The sequence below is a fragment of the Dipodomys merriami genome, unplaced genomic scaffold (genome assembly GCF_024711535.1).
Source record: "Dipodomys merriami isolate MVZ:Mamm:240054 unplaced genomic scaffold, mDipMer1.0.p SCAF_32, whole genome shotgun sequence".
In the NCBI taxonomy this organism is placed as follows: Eukaryota; Metazoa; Chordata; class Mammalia; order Rodentia; family Heteromyidae; genus Dipodomys; species Dipodomys merriami.
The window spans coordinates 4,584,323-4,612,081 of record NW_027204715.1 but is presented as its reverse complement, the minus strand read 5'-3'; the positions used below and the strand labels follow the sequence as shown (position 1 = coordinate 4,612,081).

General features: G+C 45.7%; 1 protein-coding gene across 3 annotated transcripts in view; it reads right to left on the bottom strand.

The window, feature by feature from the left end:
* Positions 1-18,075, bottom strand: part of Adcy2 (adenylate cyclase 2) — a 340,906-nt gene extending 322,831 nt beyond the window's left edge. For 2 of the 3 annotated variants that reach the window (XM_070042162.1, XM_070042163.1), the window contains exon 1: positions 14,162-14,374. In XM_070042162.1, the coding sequence (XP_069898263.1) occupies positions 14,162-14,350 (189 nt within the window). In that variant the 5' untranslated portion in view covers positions 14,351-14,374. Of the gene's footprint in view, positions 1-14,161; positions 14,375-18,010 lie in introns of those variants that run through there. The other variant, XM_070042164.1, reaches the window with a different exon arrangement.
* Positions 18,076-27,759: the final 9,684 nt, after the last annotated feature.

Genomic DNA, 27,759 nt, shown 5'->3' with positions numbered 1-27,759 from the left:
ACAGCCTACATCATCAGACTTGCGGTGGACAGCAAGCTGATCTCACACAAATCTTCCCCAATAACTAGGCAGAAGGCCAGCTTACTATTTTTCCAGTAGGACTTTTCACTTAGATGATGAATCTAGTGGAAGAGAGAACAATATCAAATTCATGGGATCTTACTTCTCCAGAAAGACTAAAAAGCTCAAAATAAGCATTAGTTAACTGGGGGGGGGGGGAGATTGTCACGTATCCTTCTAGTAAGTATGGATCAGTGTGGTCCCATAGGAGCTTCTTCCACAGCCCCCTACGAGAGCCACCTGTAAACATGACACTCAAGGTCTTGGTGGACACAGCATATAAGATTGGATGTTGTTGTTGACTAAACTATCTACTCTCCCTTTTTAAAAATATTTTTTATGGTAAAGATACTGTACAGAGGGGTTACAGTTACATGAGTAAGGTAGTGAGTATATTTCCTACTGAGCATAGGAAAGGCACATAGTTTTGCCCCTACTATCCCTTCCCTCCCTTCCTCTCCCCTCACCAAGTTGTAAAGTTCTTTTAGTGCCATGTACATCTCATTGTTACAATGGGTCAACCTGTATCCTTGTTTCAGCATTTTGTTATTTCCCTTCCTCTCCCCAAATTAGAAAAATGTATATAGAGGGAACTAGAATCAAATACAGTGACAACAGGGTTTATACCATAGAGGAAGAACCTACAAAGGAAACAAAAAAATCACATAGTGCATTAAAACAACAGCGACAAAGAAAAAAAAAACCTCTATGTCCCCATCTTGGGGTTCATTTCACTTAGCATCATCTTATATAGCTTTTGACATTTTCTGCTTGTCTGGTAAGATTATCCTGAACGTATACTAGTTATTGCAAATAAGGGAAACCATGGGACCTATGTTTCTTTGCCATTCTCCCTTTATAATTAACATTTATTTAGTTATTGTCATAGTGTGGCTTGAACTCAGGGCTTTAAGCTCTTGCTTGACTTGTTTGCTCAGGGCTGATGCTAGCTCTCTATCACTTGAGTCATGCCTCCAGCTTGGCATTTTGCTGGCTATTTGGAGATGGAGTCCCTCAGACCTTTCTGCTTAGGCTGGCTTTTAACGATAATCTCTAATCTCAGCCTGCTGAGTAGCTAGATTACAGGCATGAGCCACTGAAATTTTTTTAAATATCGGATAGCTGAGAAATCACTTGTCTAGGTTGCAAGGTGCCTTCTCCATTTGTCCCCAAGACACAGTCCCTAGTTCCCACAATTCCCTTAGACATCCACAAAGTATTTTATTTAAAAAAAAAAAGAGGGGGGGAAAAAACAAGCACTAACTTTTAGAGCCAATGATTATGATTATACACGTCGTTATAGTAACCCAGTTGCCAACTATAGTTCTTTGTATGTTTTCAGTACCTAAGCCAAAATGAGGATGTTGGGTGGCTCGGTGTGCCCTTGTGGCCAGGCAGGCGGACAGCCTCAGGTTTACCCCATATACCGGCAGAGCAGAGCTGCTTCCCAGGAAGACTCATGGTGTGGATGAGCCAAAGTCCCTCATGGGCAACTGCACTGGTCAAATCAGCTGCTGCTCATGATGCTGTCCCCTCACCGTTCCCCCAATGCAGGGAAGAGGGCAGCCTCTGACTGGTGCGTCATCTGCCTTTGAGCTTCAGCTCTGGATGAGGCTTAATATAGATTCCACAAATTAGAACTTTTTATATGGTGCCTCAAAAACACAGACGAGCATTCATTAAAAAAATGTGCATGTTTATAAGCTACATCCTCCTTCAACCTCGCTGTGTTCATGTGCACTGCCTCAAATCCCTCCCCGTCCCCAGCAGATAGAAGACAAGGAAGCCACAGAGCCATGGCCCTCGGCTGTGTTCTGAGAGGGCTGAATTTTCAAACTTCAGGGTATAAAAGAGAGTCACTTACAACAGCAAACTAAAATACCAAAAACATCATCAATTTACATGGAGCATTTCTAGGTGTACCTCTCCCTCCTTCCTTTGTAGAAAATAAAAAGTTACCATGAAATCCAAACTAAATGGAATTTTCTAAGTAAGTGCCTTTAGTGGTACTAAAATGCTTTGAAGTGCCTTTAAAAAGGCAAAAAGAAAATACCACATAATACATAGTCAATGTATACCGAGCAGCCTTCTACAAAGGGCATTTTCCGCACAGTGCCATCCCACGTAATGAAAACGAGTTTCTGTCGCTCTCTTTGAACATGTTATCTTTTCATTTCTTCTGCCTTTTCTGGTCATTTTGCGTGGCTTCTAATTGCCAGGCCTATTAAATACCCATAGCTTTTATTTATTCTCTGCAATGCCTTTGTCTCTTAGAGGCTGCTGGATAGAGCAACCGTTTATCTTATTTTCACTCCTAGCCATGCGCACGTTTCATTTTTGTTGAAAGTACTACTTTTCATTTCCAGAGCAAAGGAGAGGCTAATGGAAAATAATGCTTCTCTATTAAAAAATATTTTAGTATAATGCTTTGAAGCCAGACTGAAGGTAGAAGCCCATTTCCATCACGTCCTGCTGTCTAACCCAGGTGAAAAGGAGTCTTCCCCAGCCACCTCCCTCCTCCCAGTTTTTGGTCCATTCCCTGCATTGAACTCAAAGCTCTACACCTGCTAAGGTAGGTAGGCAGCCACCATGTCCTGAGATTTAGGTACTGATTGAATAAGATCTCACCTTCAGTCTGTGATTCTACTATTTCTGCTTCTGTGCGGCTTGGATGGGCAGGCAGGCGCTGCTGTGCCAACGTGCCTTCTTTATTAGTGGAGAAGAGAAACCACACACGTCTTGCAGGATTCACCTTGAGCCATGATTTTTTCAATCTCCATCACCTGAGTAGCTAGAATTACAGGTGTGAGCCACTGTGCCCATTTCGCACATCACCTTTGTTTTCATATACTGACCAGGACTAAGTATGGGTGCTGGGTATTTAGTAACACCACAGACATAATACAAATGAAAGTGATCATTGGAAAAATGGAATCTGTATTGAGTTGTCATCTCTACTTGACAAAAGTAATATGTAGAGATAGGTATTTTCTCACACTCACACTCACACACACACACACACGAAGATTGTTTTCATTATTACCCACATAGTTATCCTGTATTTTCCCATGAAGCATAAAATGAATGCAAGTATAATAATTTTGGACACATAAAAACCCAATAATAGAGTTTCAAGTATACAAAATTAAACTAGTCTACCAAGAATGGAAGATCTCAGTACCCACCTCTAGGTACTAACACGTCAAGCACACAAACACGAATGCAAAAATAAATAAATAAACAAAAAGATGGGCAAAAGACGAACATCATGATTATCCAACTTGGCCTAACTGACAAGTACAGAATTCCACATCCGGAGGACAGTGTTCTTCCTGGGTTTGCCTGGAGCATTTACAAAACTCCAGTATGTAGCAGGGGTGTGGCTCAACGTCAGATCACTTGCCAAGTCTGCACGAGGCCTTTGGTTTGGTTGCAAGCCCTAAGGGAAAAAATACATCATACCTCAGGCAACTTGCAAAAAGAGTCAAAGAACCAGTGATGAAGTCCATGTATTTTTTTTATGACAGTCACTCTGGCCCCAGCCACATGCCAACCTGCCTGCAACCACAAGACACAAGCAAAGACACCACCACGTCTGGAGAGCGGGTGTGTCCTCCCCTCTGGCTCCATGCAAAGCAGTTCAGGCTCGCCTGATAAATGGCAGGAGACACCCTGCCAAAGGGCCAGGGCCAGAGAGCTAGGCCCCGCTGAACTTCAGCATCAACCACCAGACAGGTAAATGAGCAGGCCTTACACGATGCCAGCCTCATTAGAACCAGCAGCAGAGAGGAGGGACCTCTGACAATCTTGCTCAAACTACAGATGCAGGAAGGAAATGAAAGATACTAATGTTTTAAGTCATCAAGCATTGGGTGGTTTTTAAAGCAACAAAAGACTATTAGAACACCTACTCTGGCCAGCAAGAAAATGAATGGAAAACATGTCCCTTCTGTCTATGAGATGTGTATTGTCAGTATCAAGACACAGACGTGTTCTCCCTCCCTGGTGTAGCGAGTGAGGAAGGGGTGAGTTCTGCATTGTCCCTTCCCTCATCCAGGATCCCCAACGGGTGACCCGAGACACCTGCTCACTCATACCTCCTAGGTACCCGAGCAAAACAGAAAAGTTCGTTGTATTAAGGCACTCAGATTTCACAGGAAGGGGTGTGTGTGTGTGTGTGTGTGTGTGTGTGTGTGTGTGTGTGTGTGTGTGTGTGTGTGTGTGTGTGTGTGTGTGTGTGTGTGTGTGTGTGTGTGTGTGTGTGTGTGTGTGTGTGTGTGTGTGTGTGTGTGTGTGTGTGTCCATATCATGATCTAATGTGTTCTGACTAAAGTAACAGAAGGTCATAAAGAATGGAAATTAATCAAATATGTTATAGGATAAAGAAGTCAGGTTTATACTTCTGATAAGATTAAATACAAAAAATGAGAAGGTAAGTAAAGGTCAAGCTACAGATAAAAACCAATGGTGGAATATCTGTAAAACACCAGAACGAGAATAGTGTTTTCAAGGTACATCCTAGTAAATTTAAAAATTTGGATGAAATACAAAAAAAAATCCTGGAGAGAAATACTTTAATGAAACTGACTCAAGAAATAAAATTAGAAATACTGCATAGTCCTATGACTGCCAAAGGTAGTCAGTCTCCCGACATAGATGGTAAGGGGCCTTTGGCTGGGTAGGCAAATCATGTCATCTTTACAACACTGTAAAAACACCTTCGCAGGAAATGGAAACACAGGCATGGGAACACAAGCTGCTAACAACTGAAAGGTTTAGGCAAGAAAGATCACCGGCCTGAACTACACAATGCTACAAGCAAAACAAATAAGAAAACTCAGTATTCGTCAATGACACAGTATTCCGTGTAGGATACCTAAGAGAATATTTAGTTGTGTTAACTGTAATAAAATGGGATATGATGATGAGTTACTTGAAGATGAATATCCAAAATTCAACTATATTACTTCAGATGAGCAGAAAACAATAAAATCTTAATTTGTAAAACATCACATACACTAAGCAATAGCTACAAAATACGTTTTTAGACTGAGGAGCAAGAAGAGGATATAGAAAACTATAAAACTTTAGTGAAATCTTAGAGAAAGAAAAATGTAATATCCAAAGTTAATTGTCATAAATGAATCAGTAGCTTCAACATGACAGTAAGAAACTCTCAGTAGTTTATAGATACAGATTGATATAAATTGGTTATAAAGTTTATATTGAAGAACAGAAGGTTAAGAAGGCCCAAGGAACTGGGCACTGGGCTCACATCTGTAATCCCATCCACTCGGGAGATGAAGAGCTGAGGATCATGGTTCCAAGCCATTCCCAGGGAAGACAGTTTGTGAAACTTAACTCTTACCAATCATCACAAAGCTAAAAGTGGAGATGTGGCTCAGGTGGTAGAGCACCAGCCTTGAGGGGGAAAATAAGGCTAATAAACAGTGCCTAGGCCCTAAGTTCAAGCCAAGTGCCAGCACATGTGCACACATGCACATGCACACACGTGTGTGTGTGCACACACACACATATACACACTCACACAGAATGTCCAAGATACTGTTAGTAAAACTGAATAAAGCATTCTTTCTTCCCAATATGTAGTACAAAGCTTTAGTATTGCGGTGTGTATGTTTGCAGGGTCAAAAACAAAAACGGAAAAGACAGCCAAAGGAGCAGGCCAGCTCTTAGCAAATCACATGGGCAAAATTTTGGCGTGAGAGATGCGGGGAACAGCAATGCAATGTCTTGGAGTATATGAGAAGAAACTCCATGTGGATGGTGTGACTCTGCCCTTCACACCCCATAGACACCCTTCTTCCCATCAGCCCTGGGTGGTTCACACTGGGACAATCCCACTGTAAAAGGAAAATGTCACAAGCAGCAAATGCACACGCAACCTAACCTATGGATCACCTTAACAGAGCACAGGACGCTGGGAGCCTGGGCCATGCCCCCCCATCCCCCTTCACCACCCCCCTCCCATGACACAGGGCTGCCTGCCCCGCCCCCCAGGACCCTGGTGTCACCGCCCATCCTGCTGACAGGAAGAGAAGTACAGCTTCTACAGCACAGGGCTCACTTCCACCCTTCACTAAGTCAGAAGGTCCCAAGTCAAACATTATTCCCTTGGGTGTGCTTACATGTGTGTTTATAATACATACGTGTGCTTGCATGTGTTTATGATAAAAATGAACAAAATAGAAAGCAATTGCAACATGAAGTTTACAACAGAAGGGACCCAGGAGAATAGGATGGGGGTCGCTGGGTATAACCCAGCTCGTGTGTATAACCTGTGCTCATGGCTAGCTGCTTTCACACAAGTGAGGAAGCTTGATTAGATCAAGGAGCGCCGCGCTCAAGAATTCAGGATCACTCAATGGTTAATCCCACTCTCACACCTCAACTCCAGTCATGAAAAGCATGCGTGTTGCCTGATGGAATGAATGCAAGTCCCTGATGGGAAAGGGTTAGACATCGGTTTGCCATCTGTGGAGGTGTGTTAAGGTCTCTTCATTATCTGTGTTGCTTGTATCCAGGTGATTTCTAGTGCATTTTTCAACATCTACAGCTTTCATTAGTTTCTGATAACATACATCTAAAATTTCCCTTTAAGAAGTCTATAGACCCCCACTAGCTTGACATTTTATTTTGGCTCTTTATCCTTAATAAAGGAAACTAAACACCACACAACAACTAGATCTCGGGGCAAAGCTGGTGGGAGGAGTGGGCGTCTGTGAGCATGTGTGTGCGCTGGCCTGTCCAGCGGTGCCAAATGGTGAGCTGGCCTGGTCACATATCCCTGATCTGACCGGCCACCCTCTTCGCTGGGAACTCTGTGGGGACAGGGACCCCAGACTGGCCTTACTCTAAGGATTCTCCCAGGGAACACTGACCGCTGGAGAAATCTTCAGAATGTCAACGTTCTAAAAAGAAACTACATACTCTCAGTCTACATGTGCCAATTGCAATCAATTATTTACTTAATATACTTTTCTCAAATCATTCAAAAGTCTCCATTTCAAGCACCTACTCTGTCAAAAGTGACCACTGGACTGGGAGATAATTTGCCTTATGTGTTGTTGTGACTGCACTCCGGGCTCTCTATTTCTCATTCTCTATCTCTCTCTCCCCATTTCTTCCTTCTTCCTTCCTTTCTTTCCTCCTTCCCTCCCCCCTTCCCTGCCTCAACTCAGTTGTTCTGGAACTCTAGGGAGAGTCGGAAGGCTGGCTGGCCAGGCGGCTCGGCTGTGCGTGTTGGTTTCTCTGGTGCAGGTTTTTCTCGTGTTCTCTCATCTGAGTCTGATGCTGGACACAGAAGCACATGGGGAAGTTATTTTAACAAAAGACAGAGTAAAAAGAATTAATTGTAACATTGCCAGAACTGTTTTATTGATGAATTCTTGCTCCAAGTCTCTTCCTATTCCCTTCCTTGTGCTTTTACTGTAGCCCTATACAAAGAGGGCATTGAATTAGCACAGGCCTAATTCGTGGGCCAAGCACACGAAGGGACCCAATGACCTTTCCTCTCAACCAGGCACACCCGGCAGAGGCCAGCCAAAGCTACCAGGTGTGTGGACCCGTGCCCCCACATGGAAAACATCTCCTTATTACTTTGGGTGGGTTTATATAAAAGTACTCAAAACCAACAAAATGTCAAAGTATGGTGGGCTATATGACTGAAATATAGGAAGAAATTTAGTGCTAGGGAATACTAAACTTTCAATTAAAGCATCTATGTTTCTTCCTGTCTTGGCTTTCCTTTTAACAAATCAAAGTTCTGTGCATGGTAATCACATGCGCAGAATCACATCTTCTGCTCTCTCACAACCAGAATTAATTACTTACAGTATTTATTTTGTTTTTGGTCTGACACGGGGATGTCTATAAAAGCCCTTGACAAGGATATCTGTCTGTAGTATAAATAAAAACAACAGACACGTACTTTGCTTCATACATACTATGTGCTTCGTATTGTGTTAAATACTCAAACAATCTAGTTTACATAATTCCCAACTATGATCCAGGAGCCTGATTCTGTCATTTCTTCACTCATGGCAAGAATTTAGGAAAGGATCATGTAACTTGTGAAGCCCATAGACCCTGGGGCAAACTTGAGGCCCACATCAGGATCTGTCAACAGGTTGTGACTTTTTTTTTTTTTTTTATCTAGGAGGTTATACAATAGAATCCCAGCTGCTGAGGGAAAGACAGCTACATTGAGCATTCTGTGGAGGTTAATTAAACACCTGCTGCTTGGTTTGCTTTGTGTTAAATACAGAAGATGCAAGTTTCTTCCTGAGGGGGGAAAAAAAACTAACAATTAATGGAGAGAAATCAACGCACAGAACTACCTCAAGTGTGCTGGTAATAAAGAGGTTAAACTATTTCCCATAGTTGCTGAGCTCTGCAGATACCAGAAGCAGATATCAACACAAGCAGAAATGATCAGCAAGGTCTGGACAGTGGGGATCAAGGAGAAGAGCAGCAATGTGAACAGAGAGCAGCCCAGAGAGGAGGAGCCCACCTGCACCCTCCCACCCCCCACCCCTCCCCCACCCCTGGGTATCCTCAGCTCCAGGGATCCAGAATGAGAGACTATCCCCTGACATTCATTCTGGAGATGAGCTCTTTCCAGTGAAATCCCACCCAGCGTGACGTCAATAACAAAATAACAATAACAATGCCTCTATCATGTGCTCTGGAAACACTTAGGAGGGAAGGGATGAGCCCTGCACAGCGGACTGCCCTGAGCTAACAGCAAGTCACAGGATGACCCTTACGGACATCTAAAGTGAATCTCCCCATCACTACCAATTACCAATCAAAGATAGCAACAAGATGCCCACCAGACACATCCACAGAGTAACCTAGCAGCTCCAACTAGGAACTTATATTTTAGTAGAATGTATGACTTTAAAACATCAGTAAGGATCTCAGCTCAGTAGGGAATGCTATGCAGGCCACACGGTTGGCCGGGACTTCTCAGACAACACAACAAAGCCACAGGAGAATGCTGTGCTTCCTGGGACAAAATCTTCTTGCTCCCTTCCTTACTGTTGTCTATCTGCATTTGAACTTCGGCATTCTCACTTTCCAGCTTTGAGTTCAGAATGGTTAGCCTATGAACCTCTGTCACACAGTGATGATCCAAAGAGCATGTGCAAAATCCTTAAAGAATGCCTGGCCCAAGCAAAGCCATTTTGTGTCAGTAGAGACTCACTATGGGAGCACTAGTTCTGCAGATGACCAAGATCAATGTCGGCCACAACTGGACAAGGCATTCGTAAGGATACCTCTGACACAGAACCAAGAGGCTACTGAGAACTGCAACCATGTCTGGCCCAGAACTGAGAACGGAAGGCCTCCAGAAGTCACTGTGGGTAATTCAGACATGCTAGGGCCTGGCCGAAACCCTGGAGCTGGGTCACCTAGAAAAAAGTGAATCTACATCTCTGAGTTTCCGTGTTCTCATCTGTACTCATTGGTAAGATGAGAGCAGATCACCTGCAAGGTGGGCTACACACTCCTCCCCTAGGAGCCACGAGAACACCCTAACAGAAGACTTGGGAATGGATTATTCTGGGCCAGCCGACATTCTAAGTGCTTTGCATGTACTAATTAGGTGTACCACCTATGAGGCAAGGGCTGCGAATTAGTTAAACAATCTAAAGTCAAAGGTGTGAAGGGGTAAAAAACATACATGCTCTTAGCCACTGCATGCTTCTGGAATGTAGAGTGGAGTAGGCAAGCCCCCAGGCATGTGCCGAGTCATGCATTTCAGGAGCCAAAAGAAGCTGCACAGCCTTCATTGCTAGGTCTCTAAATTAGCCACCTTTCCTGCCAAACATCACCGTTTTTGCTCGGCGTCTGTATACACCACAGGTAAATTATAACTAAAATGACTTAGTGAATTACTAGTTGCAAATTACAAAGACCTGCAGAGGGGGATGCTCCTGTATGGATATCCAAAGTCATGAAAAAAAAAAGTATATTTAAATACCAGTATCTAGGAACATTCTAGATCTTCCTCTACACCCCCATAATTTTGGAAGTAGAGAAAGAGTGCACAAATATTCCTGCTTCTTAGAGATATGAGGTACATCTATCTGCTTTCGAGCCTCTAAGAAAGGGGGCTGCGCTTCTTGCACAGCCTGGAAGCCCTGGAAGATTGCAAGCATGAAGTTTGTTTCTTTGTTTTGGAGGGGTAAGATTCTTTGTAAATATACAGATAAAAGACGAAGTCTGATATATTCTACCTTAGAGTAGGGAGAGCCTAGTGCTGGAAAACTTATTTGTAATGTAAAGTATGTTTGGTTATGGTTATGGTTAAATCAAGCTCAGCAAAAGATGGTAGGAAATATTTTCAATCCAGGTACGTGTATTTATATAAGGTCATGCTTTGAAAAAAAAAAACAACCCTATCATATTGAAGTTTCTGACTCCTTACAAGAATATCATTTATCCTTCAAATTGAAATATTGGCCATTTCAGCTCATAAACTTTAGCAAAAACAAATCTGGCTGGAGCCAGCTGGTATTTTGACCAACTAAATTTATGTCAACCTTTCTAACAATGACAGGCAAATTTTGAGAAAAGATGGCTAATTCTGGACATAATAAATGGCAGAATTTCTTTTCAGAAAAGGGGCTTCCTACATTCAATAATGCGATCCGGGTCTAGCAAAGAAAATGATATGCTGAGATTTGTCACTGTTTTATCTCATTAGTTCTAAGTTCCCTGTTTCAGCATCAAGATTGGGTTGCTCTTTCTGCCCACCTATCCTGTGCCAGGCAAATAGTTAGGCCAATGGCGAAAAGCTGCAATTCAGACAATGTTTCATTCAAATGTCCACAATAAGCAACAGAGACATGTATATGACTAACAGAATATGAAAATGCTAGGCATGTCATCCTACGTCCTATTTACCTTGTGTCATGTATTCAGTAATTTTCATTATGAGATTAAACCTATTTTTTAGATTTTTAAGTAGGGAATAATTACTTATGCAAGACAAAAAGGTTATTTCCATTCAAGTTATTTTATATAATAATACAAACATTTTGAGGAGACAGATATTATTATATCACATGTATAGTCCCATCTACTTGGGAGAGGGAGATTGTGTGAGGATCATAGTTTGAGACTAGCTTAGGCAAAAAAAAAAAAAAAAAAAAAAAAAACTTGGCAAGAGACTCTATCCCCCACGAACAAGCACATTGGCCATGGTGGCACACATAAATAATCCCAGTTACTCAGGAAGCAGAGGCAGGGTAGAGGTAGGATAACAGTCTGAAGCCAGCCTGGACAAGGTTAGCATGAGACTCCATGTCAAAGGGAACTAAAGCAATAAAGGAATGGATGATTAGCTCAAGAGATTAACTGCCTGCCTCACAAATTAGAGGTCCTAAATTCAAATTTAAGTTCCACCAAAACCAACTAACAAACTTTGATGATCACTCCAACTCATAGTCAGCAAGGTAGGAAAATGGACTCACCATGGATTAAAATTCAGTGAAATAAATTTGGGGGGAAATGAATTTGAATGCTTGCATTTCTTTCTCTTTAATATATGTTCAAAATCAACTAAAAGGCAATTACAACAGCAAGACATTTGCTGTGCTCAGATTATGCTAAGATCATTTTGTAATCCAAAAGGGATATGTTTGAAGAAAACTACCAGACTTATTCTACTCTAAGAACTGATGCAAGTCTAATGGAAATGAAAACCAGGCAGATTCAGGGAAACGAAGGAAAGTATCCAAGACTTCAGGCAGCAAAAAATAGATCTGCTTCTCTCCTGAATTACATGAGAGCACTGCTACTCCAGCAGACGGCTCCGAGGTGGAAAGCTGGCATAGCTCAAAGCCGCTACAGCACTTCCAAGCCCAAGGTGGACTCCACCACGCCAGCCCTGCTCAGTCTGACACACCAAGTTGCCTTCACCCACATCAACACAGCTCTCACCTAGTCCTGCTCGGTCTCTGGCATGCCTACCCACCACCCATCTTTGTCAGTATGGATATAGAAGGTTTGGGGACTGTGGAGATTCAAGGTACAATATTACTAAAAACCAAAACAGAACTGCATTGTGGGGAGCATCCCAGGTCATGACAGGGTGCTGTTTGAGAAGGCAGCACCCATTTCTTCTAGGTGCAGTCCTGACATGGAGCTGCCTTTGGACGCGGATCAGTCATCCTTCCTTGAGAATCTCCACAGGGCGGATTATGGCTAAGGATTTCCATAGACCACCCAGCTACCATCGGGATCCTTGGCTCTGACTGTCCACCGCCTGAGCTCGCCCTGGGTGATCACCAGGTGCTTTAACTGATTTGGCTGAACACAGGTGTGTGTGGAAATGTTGGGTCCATCAAGGAAGAGTGAAGATGCCTGTGCCCACTTCTAAAAAGCCCTCTTGCCAGCATGTGCACCAAGCAGCACAGACCAGAAAGAAACGGTGGAAAGAAACTCAGACCTGAAGAAGGAAGCCAATTTGAAGATGGAATGTTTTGGGCGTTACATCCCCCTGTCTCTCTCCGTCTCTGTCTGTCTCCTCTCTGACCATTTCAAAAACACCTAGACTACTGAGCCTTCCCAAATGAAGGTTGTTGCATCATGGAAAACAAAGTAGTGCCGTACAGGCCCATGAACTTCGAGCTTGGCCTCCAGCACTCACGGGGCTATAAATAGACCATCACCTGTCTCTCCTTGGCATTGGAAAGCAATCAGCCTGAGCGTAGCGGTGTGGATTTCGGGTTCAAGGGGACCATGACAGGACACACCCTAGACAAACAGCTTCCCAAAGGAAAACTCGGCTGTGCTTTCTTTCCTGCACGGTGGGCATGAGGAGAAAATGTCTTTGGCTACCGCTGGCGTGAGCATCTTTCTACAAGTCCTTCTCTGTGCCGGAAGCCACAGAGACAGGTGAAGACCTGGCTCTAGGAGCGCGCGGTCTTGCCGTGTGTGCGGGTGTGCGGGCTGCCCTCCCCTGGTGTCCGCGCCGCCAGGATCACAGGCGACCTCTGGCTGGACAAGCAGACTCGGGTGTCATCTCTGACGTCATCCCCCCATAGGACTGACTCTTCTTACCCTCAGGGAACTTAATCCAAAAACAGCACCCGTTGAGTAGTGGGGGGGGGGGGACATGATTAAACAACAAAATTATAAACCCCTGATGGACACCATTCTTCCCGGGCACAATATGAGCGCCCTGGGGCCAGGGGGTCTAAAACGAAGTCAAGTAGCCAGGCCATTTGTGCGCCCGCAGAGGCGGCGGGGTCTGCTCACCGCTCCCTGTGTCTTGGCTTTCAGCCCCAAAAGTAGCCCGTGGGAGGCACCCCCAGACCCGCGGCTGCCCACACCGGTCCCCCTCTCCCCAGACCCGGGAGCCGCCCCCCCCGCCCCGCACACGATCGGACAAGGGTGGCAGCAAAGTTTGAGCCCCCCACTCAGAGAGCAGGAGCGGGAAGTGACGGCCCCTGCAGCCTCCCCCTCTCCCTCGTGCCCGCGGCGGGTGGGGGATTTCCGCGTGAGGAAGGGGGGACGCGTGAACTTGACATCAGCCGTGGAGCAGCGCGCTGCTTCTCGGGAAGGGGCCAGGCCGGCCACACCGCGCGCGCAGCCCCGCGCCCCGCGCCCCAAGCCCCAAGCCCCGGGGAGCCGCACCGCAGCCGGCCGCTCTCCGCGTGCGGGGCCGGGCACGCACGGTGGCCACAGCAAAGCTGGCAGTCCCGGCTCTTGACTCCATGCCCCCCCCCCCCCGCCGGTGTCCGCCGCCGCTTCCCCGAGGCGGGCGTGTGCGCGGGGTTGGAGTCAAGGCCGGCTCGGGGGCCCGCGGCCGCGCCGGAGGGGAGCCCGGGCGGGGCGCGGGGCGGGCAGCCCGCACGCCCAGCCACCTGGAGAGCACCCCGCCAACTTTTATTTCGGGCAAAGCCTTCCAGGGAAACTTTCCCCCCGCCCTCCGGCCAGCAGCCCTGACCGCTCCCTCCATCCCCGGCCGGGCCGGCGGGCGCGGGGAACCCCGGGCGCCGCAGCCCCGGGGCAGGACCCGCGCGCCGCCCGCCGCGGGGCGCCGGGGCGCGGGGAGGACACTCACCAGCCCGAGCGCGAAGAAGACGGCGAGCAGGGCGAGGCAGGCGCCCATGACGATGAGCAGCAGGAAGACGATGAGCGGGTGCTGCTGGCTCATGCGGTAGTACGACTCGTACAGCCAGTCCCGGGCGCGCCGCCGGCCCTCGCCGCCGTCCCGCAGGTAGCGCCGCCGCCGCATCGCCTCCCGCCACATCGGGGCGGCCCGCGGGGCGCCCGCCGCCTCCCCGCCCGCGCCGCCTCGGCCGGCCGCTGGCACCGGAGCCGCGCGCTGGGGCCTCGGCGCGGGCGGAGCTCGGCGCCCCGGGCTGCGCGCGGGGACGCGCGGGGCTGGGGCCGGGCGGGGGCCTCGGGCAGCTCCGGGCGCCGCCGCCGCCGCCGCCGCCGCCGCCGCCGCGCCGCCGCCACGCGCGGGAGGGGGGCGGGCGCGACGGGGCCCTCGGCCCGCCTCTCCCCACCCCGCGCCTCCGCGCTGGGCGGCGCCGGCCCGCGCCCACCACCGCCCCCCGACGGCCGGGCGGCGCGCACTGCACCGCGGGGCTGAGCGGGCGGCGGGGCGGTCCTCGTCCCGGGCACCCTCCTCCTCCACACCCCCGGCAGACCACCCCCCCAGCCTGCGGGACCGGAGAGAGGCACGGGGCTGGGGGTGGTGCGACCCCGCTCCAGTCCCCCGGGCCACCTGCCTGGCACCCCACTTTAAGCCCATGCTTGGGATGTGTCTGTCCGGAGGGTCCCAGGAGCAGAGCCCGGCCCCCGCCAGCCCCGCGTGGGCAGGGCTGGCGCTGGGCCTTTCCCCATGCGCCTCCCGGCTGAGGCCTTCTGGAGGCTGAGGTCCGCGAAGGAGCGCATCCTCCTGTCCAGCCTCCTCCTCCTCCTCAAGCCCATTCCACCCCAGTGCCTTTGCTGAGGTGTCCCAGGCTCCCATCCTCTCTTCTCCCAAAGGCAGCAGCCCCCGGGGCCATTCCGGCCCAACGCTGCCCTGCGCCTTCCCCGCTGGGACATTTACACCACCACCGAGGGCCTTTGTATCCCTGGGCCAGGGTCACACACGTGGACCCAGACCGGTGGGAGAGCCAAGACCTCCCCCCCCCCCCACATCCGGGCAGGGGTGGGATGTGGAGGAAGCAGACTCCCCTTCGTCCTGGGCCTCTTCTCTGGTCAGGGAGAAGGGAAAGGAGGCCTTGGATGAGGGAGAAGAGGCGCCCCGGGTGTCCTCACCGTCAGGGGTGGGGGTTCTCGGTGTGTACTCCAGCCCTGACAACAGGCCTCAGCCTGCCTGAGCTTCCCCAGAACAAAGCCCACCCTTGACCCTCCCGGGGGCCATCCTGCCTCAGCCTCCCCAGGAAGACCAAACCTCAGGCTGGGAGCCGCTCTCCTTGGGGTCAGGAAGTGGGATTACGGGCCCCCTCGCCACTTCGCCCCACCTTGGGTTTGTGGAAGTTCTGAGAGTTGGCTTCAATCACAGTCAACACTGATGATCGAATTTATAACTATCCAGAGCCCGATCAGTCCTTCCACGAAGCCAGGCCCACACACGCCAGGCCCTGCGGGTCCGTCCACCACGCTGGCCCTGGCCTGTGCTCTAGGGTGTTATCCACCTGCTCCAACTCTCCCTCCCTCACTCATGTGTCGGTACACATCCACCTTCACCACACAAGGAAGATCACACAAACTGGGATGCAGTTTGAATGGGGAGGGAAGGGTAAAAGCTGGAAGAGTTACATGGGAACACCGAGGGCTTCATGATCTCCTTTCCCAGTTGTTTCTTTTACTATCCAGTGAGCATGCTAGCTGCATCCATGGTACAGGGAGCTGGCAGATCGTTAGGAGATCTCGTTAAAAATACAGTGGAAAATCAACTGGGGCAGACTGTGTGGACACCCTGTCCTTCACCCTCGGGAGAGTTAAAAGCGCTCACCCCTTCATTAGTTCTTTCAACAAATATTTAATTTTGTTCTTACCATGTGCCAGATGTGGGGGGAGGGGTGGTGGCAAGGAGTCCAGCTCTCTCGAGGGAGAGTCCAGTGACTGTAGAAAGCAGGACTACATAAAGCAAATCAGAAACAAAGCCTGCATTCCTCCCCTCCTCCCAGCACTACCATTCAAATTGTTTCCTCTTAGACAAAGGTCTTAGGCAGACCTTTACAAAACTCAAGGCTGTGTCAGGCTTATCTGAGGCTTGGTTACTGTTTTATTTTGTTCTTGATGCTTGAATTTATAGGAAACTATGTCAGTGTTTTATCTGTAAAATACACACACACACAAATGTGAACCATTATAATCATCACTATTCTTCTATCAGCATTTTAGAATCAGTGCGGTCAAGTAGGCAGTTTTAAATATTCTCAACAGGAACTTTGAAAGAAGAAAGAAAAAAAAGGAGAAGAAACAAACTAACAACTTCTAAGAAGTATGAAATGAAATGGGGGAAAAATGTCTTTCACTCCAAAGTATGAAATATAGACTCGTGGCATGTGTGGGATCCCAAGGAGTCCTCTAGCTCATGTCTACACCTTTCGGTTATCAGGACTGCTGTGCAGCGTGGGCTCGGGGAGCAAGGGGCCGCTCCTGTAAGTCTGTTCTATATCAATTTATTTGTCACAAAACACACAAGGAAACCAACGATGGCAGCTCCACTGGGCCTCAGAGGGTAAAGAAAAAGATGAGCGGCCTGGGCCTCATTGGAGGAGAATTTGCTTGCTGCTTCCCATGCACCGCTAGAGGGCAGCCTTCAATCCTTTTTTTGCAGCAGCTGCAGCAGAAAAAGCTGGCTGGAGGGCTGGGTGGGAGACCTGGGTGCTTGGTTTTGCTACCAATTTTGAGCAGGGCCAAATTTCCATTTGGTGATAGCCCTGTAAGCCTAAATGCTAGTCTTGTTAACAAGAGACACCCAGCACTCGGCATTCCCGTCTCTACCTGCGTGCAGTCTATGAAATCTGGCCCGAGGAGAAGGCCTCCTCTGCCTGGGACTCCAGTCCACCTGTACACTCCTAATTGGATTTCTCCCACACGGTTATACACCTCATCGATTCTAAGTCTAAGTAATCATGCTGCAGGACGGGTTTATGCATCAATGGGTTTTGCTTTTAAAAATAACCCCTCTCCTAGTTCCTATTTCAAATCCAGTTAGATTAGCTCAGTCAATAGGATGCTGGCGTGTTTCTTCCAACATCCACAGTGACCTGATTGATTAAATAAAGGCAGACCAACGAACTACAACAAGGAAAGAAGTGGACATGTGCCAGGCAACGCGGGCAGATTGGAGAGCAGAGTGGAGTCTTTCCCTGTGCATTTATTATTCTCTTTGGCAAATACATTACTAAAATTTATACAATAAAGTAAAAACGGTATGTGATCAGATTCATTATCACTGTGAAATATGTTTTGCCTACCCAGAGCATTTACATTTCTATTGAACCAGAGTCTAAGAATACAGGTTCCAGCTGGCCAAAGCCAGCTGCTGGCTCCTCAGAGTCAAATTAACCCTTGTAGTTCATTCCCCACCTCTTTTTGCAGTTGAGTTTTCAGAGCATCAGAATGCAACCTGAGTCTGTACTTACTTTTCCATTCAGGATGAAATGATGTCTACCAGCCTTCAAAAGGCTCTACTTGCCTGGCTTATTAGCTGACATATTTCTTCAGTGACAAAACTAGTGTGCTTTCTAGAATCATCTATGAGCTCCAACTTTACAGGACTTCCTGGGACTGTGATATTTCAGAAGACACTTCTCACCAAAGTCCCCTGCCGTTGAGGAGTTAGTTACTGGCACTGATTCAACATGCACCGAGATGCAAGAATTTCTCCCATGAGCCTCAGGAGAAGAAAGAACAAATTAATGATGAATCCCTTTCTCACCTTTCTATAACTGGGGGAGGGAGATCGATTGCCTTGTCTCTTACTCAGAAGATGGGATCTGCAAAGCTGTGAGTCATGCTGGCAAGAAGGGCTCTGGGAGTTGTCACCTGGAGAATTACGGGAAGGCAGAGATTCATTAGAAGCTTATAAGGGCAGTTCAGCTGATTCCGATTTTAAAAAGCAATTTTTAAAATTTTTTGCATCATATATTTTAATTGTGAAAATACCATACAGACGGGTTACAATTACATGGGCAAGATAATGAAGACATTTCTTATTAAGCATTGTTGCCTTCTCCTTTGTAAAAAGTAATTTTTAACTGTGTTAGTTATTTTCTACAGCTGTGATAACATACCCAAGGGTATTTATACTGTAGGGAGGAAGGATTCACTTTAGCTCATGGCCACTCAGCTGGGGTGGTCCTGGGCCTGGGGTTGGTGACAGAACATCATGGCAGAAGGCGAGTACAGCAGGAGAGACAGAGGAAAAGAGAAAGCGGGAGATGGGAAGGAAGAGAGGAAGGTGGGAAGAAGGGACCAGGAGAGAGAGATGAGCTCATTAATGCACTGATGAACTTAGAGCCCTCTTTACCCAATCACATGGAAGTATAATAACCCTTCCTTAATACAGAAGCCCTTCCATAAGACACTTCACACCCAAACTAGAGCAGTAAGTCTCCCCAGAGCAATCATCAAGGAACAGCCTAGCTTTTGTCTAAACTTGAGATACAATGTATTTGTAAGGAACTAGAGATGCATTGAACTAGAAAAGCATTGAATGACACAGTTCCGGAATATTTGTGTTTAATTTCATGTCTCTCATTCAATTCAGATAACATGGCTTGTGATTGTTTTTTAAATCACTTCACACTATTTATGATTTCATATTTATTTTAATTTGAAAACTAAATTAAGCTCACTGATAGTATCATTCCACGCTGTGTCGTAATCATCATCAATATTCAGATAACATCCCTAAGGAAATTGTTTTATCTCTGAGGTCAACTGTGCATACTTGGAGAAATCTTGCAAGATCTCTGAGCTTCAATTAATTTATAGTTAAAGGGACAAAATGGCAACTTTCTAAGGAGCTCTCTCAAATGGGCTTATGCTACTTTACTTCAAAAAATAGATTTTAATGGACTTTTCTAGAACAAGGAAATAAAACATCACTTGATATGAATTTAAAACACGTGAGTCATGGCTCTGGGAAGGTGGCTCAGTGGTAGAGTGCTTGCCTTACATGCATGAAGCCCTGGGTTCAATTCCTCAGCACCACATAAGCAGAAAAAGCTGGAAGTGGTGCTGTGGCTCAAGTGGTAGAGCACTAGCCTTGAGCTGAAGAACTGAGGGATAGTGCCCAGGCCCTGAGTTCAGGCCCCACAACTGACAAAAACAAACATGTTAGTCATGTAAATTGAACTGTGCCAAAAGTCTGTTTTTTCCTAAATATTTATCTTTTTTCTAAATAATTCTTTCTATTATTCTTTCCTTTGGCATAAAGCAGACATCAGCTGTGTGCCATGGCCATGTTAATACCACCATCTTAGTTGGGTGTTAATGAAGATAGAGATCACTGACGGCCTGTTACAGCCGTGTTCTTCCTCGCCCGCTCCCCTAGTCCAGAATTCTCATTCTGGAGATGCCGTTTGACCTCCTCTTCCACTGAGTCTCAGCACTATCAGCTGACTGCATGGTACTTCTGCCCCTATAGCCTTCCTAAAATAGCCAGCCACAGTTGCCAAACAGGGTATTGGGAGGCTTAAGTAAAATACATTCTTAAAGGATGCCCTTACAAAATTAATGCATTATAATGGATGACTAAAACCCAGGTTTCTTTTTCACTCTCCAATAACAGCATGATCATTTCTATCAGTAGGAATGAGGGTATCTCAACCATGGGGTTTTAAAAATAGAACGTTTCAATACATAGATGCATAGTAAGTCCATTTCCATGGGAAGCCACTTAAGTAAATGGAAGACTGTCACTGTCATCCACCGTCCTTCCCGGGAAGCATCTCAAAGCCTTCCCGAAGAAGTGCTGCACCTGGCCGTACTTGGACTTCAGTCCAAGCTGGCGCCCGGGACGGGGGTCCGGGAGGTTGCCGCAATTGTGTGGCCAATTGCCTTCGATTAAATAACCTACAAATGGCCAGATACAGTTAATGTGCCAACTCCATCTAGACAGGCTGTATTTACATTGTTACTGGGAAACGTTGAAGATGTTTTCATGCTCAGCAGGCTAAAGAAATAAAAAGGCAATCTTAAAACTAGACACTCATTATTGCATTACAGGCTAATAGCTAATACGTGAAAAAAGGTCTCTTCCCCCCCCCCCCCCCCGTTGTGCTGGAGCCGGCCCTTGTTTCTAAATGTGCTCTATTAAAGAGCCAACACCAGGAGGGCTTATCTTAAAAATGGAGAGAAAGGAAAAGGAGAACAAAGGAAAGAAGGAAGGGAAGGAGGGAGGAAGGAAGGGAGAGAGAGAAAAGAGAAGGGAAGAAGGGAAAAGGGGAATGAGGGAGGGAGGAAATAAAATGTGAATATATTAACATTGAAGTGTCTGAGTAAAATATAGAAAACAGACATTTGACTTGGAGGTTGTACAACTTTGTTCACATTGCTTAATACCAAGTGTTTATAGTGCAAAGGACCTGAGTCCGAGACAGGTGGTTTACAGGTATACAGTTTTACCAATTCTATACCAAAGTTATAGAAAACATGTATTTGATTTCTTTACAGTTTGTTAGAAAGTTTAGGGGATAATTAGCTTGGAATGGGGAAACTAGGAATCACAATTGTTAGGCTGCGACCAAACCTGATTACCCCAATGACTGTGCGTCAGACTCTTTCCTTGATTTGGAATGTGCACTGAGCGTATTTTCACCTTAGTGATGCCTCTTCACCCTCTCTGATCCATCCCCTTCCACTAGTGCCCACTCCCTGTCAGGACCCATTTTACAATCTTGTCACTCGCTTTTCAAAGTGGATAGTAATTGTTCAAAGGTAATAGTCATGGCATTGAATGCATGCGTGTGCAATACTTTCGCCAGATCAACCCTCTCTTGCTCTCTTTCCCCCTGCATCATATTCCTCAACATTTGTCTCAGCCTCCAGTGAGTTTCCATTTCCCATCTCCGCTCACACATACAGTGAGTCTGAGGCAGCTTGTTACTGGTCACTCTGGAACATTAACTTTCTCTTTTTGTCCTCCAAGTCTAATCTGCTCAAACAGACTCACAATCACAAACATGTTCTACATACCCACATACCCACACACACACATACACACATGACTGTGATCTCACATGTGTTTATGTATATGTGTATTTTTTGGTCTAGAATCCACTCATGCAACAACACTGTAAAGTATAGGAAAAAAAAGAAAATTTAAAAAAGCTAGGGTGATCACTATGGAAATCAATATGGAATTTCCTCATGAAACTAAAAATAGATCTAACATATGGTCTGATGCTACCACTGTTGGGCATCTATCCAAAGGAAGGTAAGTCAGGATACAATACAGACACACAAAAAAAGAAATCTTTAAAAATTGTTGATGGATATGTAAGCTAGGGTGATCATTATGGAAATCAATATGGAATTTCCTCATGAAACTAAAAATAGATCTATCATATGGTCTGATGCTACCGCCATTGGGCATCTACCCAAAGGAAGGTAAGTCAGGGTACAATAGAGACACGGTAAGTCAAGGTACAGTAGAGACGCAGTAACTCAGGGTACAATAGAGACACCTGCACATCCATATTCATTTCTGTACCATTCATAGTAGCCAATCCATGGAGCAGCCCAGATACTCTACAATGGATGAATGGTACAGAAAATGCAATACATGTATACAGCATGGAATATTATTTAGCCATAACAAAGAATGAAGTTATATGATTTTCAGGAAAATGAATAGAACTAGAACGTATCATAATAAATGCAGTCAGATAAATTCAGAAGGACAAAAGGTCATTTTTCTCATATATAGATGCTAGACTCATAGATAAATTATTCTTTGCCCAAATACCATTCAGCCTTTTGTCTTCTTTAGGCTATATCAATGTTTCCATTAGTCATAGCTAAACAAAACTACAACATTGAATTTATGAAATTATTTTGTGTCTATGGAGATGCATTTCAGAGCCCAGAGTTCAAGAATAGGCCATGAATCCTGTGGGGAATGTTGAACTTGCACCCTAGGTAGCTTGTGTGTCTCCTGGTGTGATACATGATGGAGCACATCCATCCCTATAGTCCAGGTGGGAGGAGACAGCCCCCTCCCCCACCCCAGCCAACCCTTTAACCCACTGATTGCTGAGTGAGCAATTTTAACATGTTTAGTTGTCAAGTGTTTAATGAATGATGATTTGGGATTATTTATCTTCCTTTTGATCCACGGCCCAGAATCTCAAATTCTCAAGCAAACACACATTTATACAGGACCTTTAAAAGAGCAGACTTCACTGCCTGAACTGCTCAGACCACTGGACGATGCACAGACATAATGTTAGTTGTCTTTCCCATTCACTGATGTCATAATATGTATACAATCGTATACTATGCTGAATCTCTCTTCTCTTAACCATCCAGAAGCTTTGCTGTTTCTTTGCTGAATGGCAATTGATGGGTCTCCACCAAAGCTGGAAGATGGTTTAGATCAATGGCAGTTCTCTGATGGTTCTACTTTAACTAGCACTAATTATAAGACAATTCCAACTATCTTAGAAAAAAAGTGAGATATTAATTTGAACTAACTTATAGTTACTCGAAGACAATCTGAAGGTAATTAAGATTACATATATATATATATATATATATATGGCATAGTTAATTTAAAAGTGAGGAATGAGCACATATGCAATCTAGATACGACTATTTCAGAGTGCTTATTGTATTTGTGGAGCCACAGTAAATGTTGGAAAAGATGCCAGGAAGCGAAGTCACAGCTAGAATGGCGACTGCTCTTGGGGCCCCTGGGGACAGCTTGCTGTGTGGCTCACTTGGGAGAGCTTCCCCTGGAAAGAAGGGCCCTGCAGCCCCATGCTGGCTCCAGAGCCCCCCAGACACTCAGAGTCACCTCTCCATGTTCCCCTGAGCCTCACTGAGCTCTTTGAGTGTTGGATGGAAAGGAGAGAATGTCAACCGAGTTCAAGGGCATTGCGCTCTGTTCTGCAATGGAATGCTCCCTTTATGTAACCAACCTGAGCTCTGGTTGAAGAGCTATAGCCCCTCAGCTTTCGGGATGCGTGTGTCACGCAGCACCACGGATGTATCTGCGAGTGAGGGGAATAGAAGATCAGTGATGGGGGAGGCCCTTGGTGGTCTTCACTGTGACACCAGCATGCAGTGCCAGGAGCCTAAGCCTGGCTGCTCACGCTTCATTCCAGGGGCAGTTAGTGATACAAGGTCAGCCAGCGGCCAGCTGAGTCAAGGTTCTGTGGCATGCTAGACCAGACAGAACTTCTGCACTCTCCTTGACGATTCTCCATGGCCATGGCCTAGCTGACTTGGCAAGCAACCATCATAAAGCCTCAGGAAGGATCGGCCACTCTCACCTCAGCTAGCCACAGGGACTCTGCTATTCACAGGCAAGCAAGGATGTCTGGGTTCTTTTCAGATCATGTGCTTGTTGGAGCTGGGGACAGTATCCACTGGCTAACCCTTTCCCCTAGCCACTCTTCTGCTGGTGTTGATGTCTCTCTGTTGGAGACAGAATATACTTGCTGATGTAGTATCCCCTCTATGAATGAAGGGGAATCCTGGGTACTCCTGGCTGGGTCATCTATACCATCACTTTACAAAACAGAAGCATAGAGGCAGGTTGTGGCTCCATGCAGTCCTAGATTCCCAAGCTTCCAGTCCCTTGCCCTGTCATCTCTGCATCCTGACCCTGTCACTTCCTGGGCACGAGTTCACCACGCCAGCTCCAGTGACCAGCATCCTATGCTCACACACGCTGTTCTGAAGAGGAAGTGCATCGGCCCAAGAAGCCCTTGCTTCTGGGACTTCCGCCCTTCCCTAAGTTGGGAAATCAGCGTCCTTCATAGACAGCAAAGTTCCACTTACCACTGACAGACCGATCTACCTGGCTTCATCTCAGCCCCAGGAAAAGCAGTGAGATCTCAAGCATGCAAAATCCACTGGGATCTACTCTCTGGAGAGCAGCTTCCAGGAACATGCGTTCAGCAGATCCTTCAAGGAATTCATGCTGTTTCAGTCAGCATGGAGGCTGGATCGGCAAAGGGATACTCTCTTAGGGGAAGCGGGGAAACTTCCGCAGCCTTTTCTCCCTTGACAAAGCCCTTCCATGACAACCATCACCTAACTGAAGTCAAGGTCCATGGTAAGAGTGAAAGGTAATTTCTCTTTGGTCTCATCGAGATAGGTCCCCACACCCACTAGGGCTGTAGTACCTACAGTTTGGGTGGGTGGGGGCTGAACACTTTTTTGTTTATTACATGTGCAAGAACTTTTCTAAAAGACCTTGAAGCTAGTGAGGATACTTTGAGCTGCAGCTCCACTGCCAATTTAGGTGATTAATTGGAGATAAGGTCTCATGAACTCTTCTGTCTGGGCTGGCTTCGAACCGCAGTCCTCATAGCTCAGCCTCCTGAGTACCCATTTAAGCCAGCAGCACCTGGATGGTGGCACGTCTTTTATTCAGAGAGTGAATGTGCATTAGAAAGTGGTACTGAGGCCTGAGCTAGCATAGGAAAGCAGCTTACATAAGCAGCTTCATGGAGGAACAAAAAAGCCATACACTGAAATTAAGGAGTGACACATGTTAGTCAACAGAAAGCTTAACTTCTCATGCTTACTTAAAATGTACTGGCTTAGCTAGGGAACTTGTAACCTTGAAGATACATCTGTGGTGCATAGTGATAGCTGATACATCCTGCTTGTCTGATTCTAATATTTCATTACACTTAATGCAAACTCTGATCAGCACGGGTACAAAACCCAGACAAGTGCTATTTGCATTAAAATTCTATGATATGATTACTGTGCACATATCCTTTGGAATACAAAACAATCAACTGACAACGCACCCAGGTTTTGTTTGTTTGTTTTTTTGTCAATTGTGGGGCTTGAACCCTGGGCCTGGGTGCTGTCCCTCAGCTCTTCAGCTCAAGGCTAGCTCTCTACCACTTGAGCCACAGCACCACTTCCAGTTTTCTGGTGTTAATTGGAGATAAGAGTCTCATTGACTTTCCTGCCTGGGCTGGCTTTAAACTGTGATCCTCAGATCTCAGCCTCCTGAGTAGCTAGGCTGATAGGCGTGAGCCACTGGCACCCAGCTCACACCCAGTTTTATGACAAATTATTTTTAGAAAATCCACACAGTAAATAACCCTCAAGCTAACATCTTTTTATGGAATCTGCACAGTGTACAGGAGCACATTATTTAACATTAAAGGTAAATGCCTTCTATCTTCTAAAGGAATATTTTTGAGAACGTGAAGCACCCTGTTTTAGGATTAGAGTTTGGACGCAGAACCCCAATGGTAAAAGAGCTTGAGAAAAATTTAAAAGTATTAGTAGCTTCTATTATCCCACCAAGTTTATATTCCTTGACACGTATGCAGAAACTTGGGGTAAATTATTTTATTCAATTAAAACTAATTCAATAATGTCTTGAGATCTTAATAGTAAAGTTTGTTTGTACTTACAAATTAGATTTTCTCTGTTGGCAGCATTCCCTAGCCAACTAAACATTGCTTTCAGAATTCTATAATTTTATTTTCCAAGCAGAAAATTAATTTAGGCCAATATCATTATTGATAAGAAGTATTGTTACCTGGACACCCCATTCTGGTACAATTCTGGGTTAATTAAAACAATCTTTTTAAAAATGCCCACTATTGAACTTAATGATTTTTAAAAATACACTACTTTATATTTAAATACAATTTACTATCTGCTAGGCATATGTTGTTACATGCACTTATAAAATGATGTTGAATTTACATAGTTATGGGTTAAATAAAGGTATATATATATGTGTTTATATATGTTTACATATTTATGTAATTTATACAATACATGCACATATATTTGAGAAGGAGTTTTTTCCCTCTTGTCCAGGCTGGTCTTGAATTCCTGGGCTTAAGTGATGCTCCTGCCTCATTTTCTCCAGGAGTTGGCACTGCAGATGCCACGTGCCTGATTTGAATCACATCTTGAAACAGTAGTCTAAAAGTTCAGGTTCCACTGAAAGATCAATGGCTGCATGAGAACAGCAGTGTTCAGTTGGAAATGAACAATTTTAGGGATGTGAATATGCACACATACCACAGGCAGACACATACACAACACACACACACAACACACACACACATGTACACATACCTGTTAGGACATACTGGATCATGACTCATTTAACAAGCATAAAGCAGGACTGGGCTAGGAACTATAAAAGAGGCGTGTGCACTGGGCAAAGCCACCTGTGTCCACATGCCCCGCCCCCTCTGCCCCGAAAGTTCTGTAGGACACATGGACTGTCACACAGGACTCAAGTGGAAAGCTATATCTTAGCTCTCTCAGGTGTCAGGAAATGAGGGTTGGGTTGCTAGGGAAGAGGGGAGGCGGCCACAGCAGGAGAAGACGTGGATCTGAGTGTAAATATTCTCTAATGCTTGGTTAAACTCTGGACTTTGAGAAGCATGAATAAACAAGTCCTGGAAAGTCAAAGGAGCTAAGCAGAGAACATAGCTGCTACTGACCTCAAGAGAAATGAGGTTTAAAGTTTGAATGACTCCAAACTAGAAGGATGTAGTGAACACATCAGGCTTTTATTAAATCACCAGTAAGTAAAACGACACCTTGAGTCTAAGGACTCCATTAGAACCAAGGTCAAAACCAAAGCTCCCTTGCCCTAACAACGCATAAAACCTGTTGGACGGAGAAGAGGAGAGCCAATAACCAAGGTGAAAATCAACAATGTGAGAGAAAGACAACACAGCACGCAATTTCTAGAATGTGGCACAAAATTTTATAACAATTAGCAGAATTTTCAGAAATAAAAGAAGGTAATCCACAATATGAGAAAAAAACAACATCATGAATTGAGCAGATACTCAGATTTGTCCTTTCTGTATCAAATTCAACAATACTTTTTTCCCCATTCTCCCATTTATGTCAAAGGTAACACATATCCCAGAAAGTTGTCTGGAGTGATTAAGATGTGATGCTATGGTATGAAAAACGATTGCATGAAGACTTAGACTTTTCTTATCAGCCCATGGCTGTGCATAATGGTGCCCAGGGCAGACAGGATTCTAGTCATGAATCATCACTGACTCTGTCGGCCTCAGAGACATCGGTACTGCAGTGGTAATGCATAATCCTCAGTTACTTATTTATTGGCTAATATCAATGCAGGAATTATGGGAAAGTAAGCAATGCATTATACATTTATTGAATATTACTAATGGAGAGAAAAGAACACTATAAAATGGAGTGCACTAGACTTACTGGTCCCTTTGGTCCATGAAAAATGATCATCAGTGAACATTTGTTAGACAGATTTTCTGCATGGTATTTGAATAATACCCTTACCCCACAGGGCTGCGCTGTGCTGATCTAGTGTAAATATGGTAAAACCAGTATTTTTGTGTCAGAAATGTTTCTATAGCCACTGCTTCCTAAAAGAGAATGGCAGGAAACAAGTGGGGATTGAGGCTGGGGAGATTTGTAAGAATTAGTGATGGCAACAGGGTGAGGAGGTGGCAAAGGTGAGCA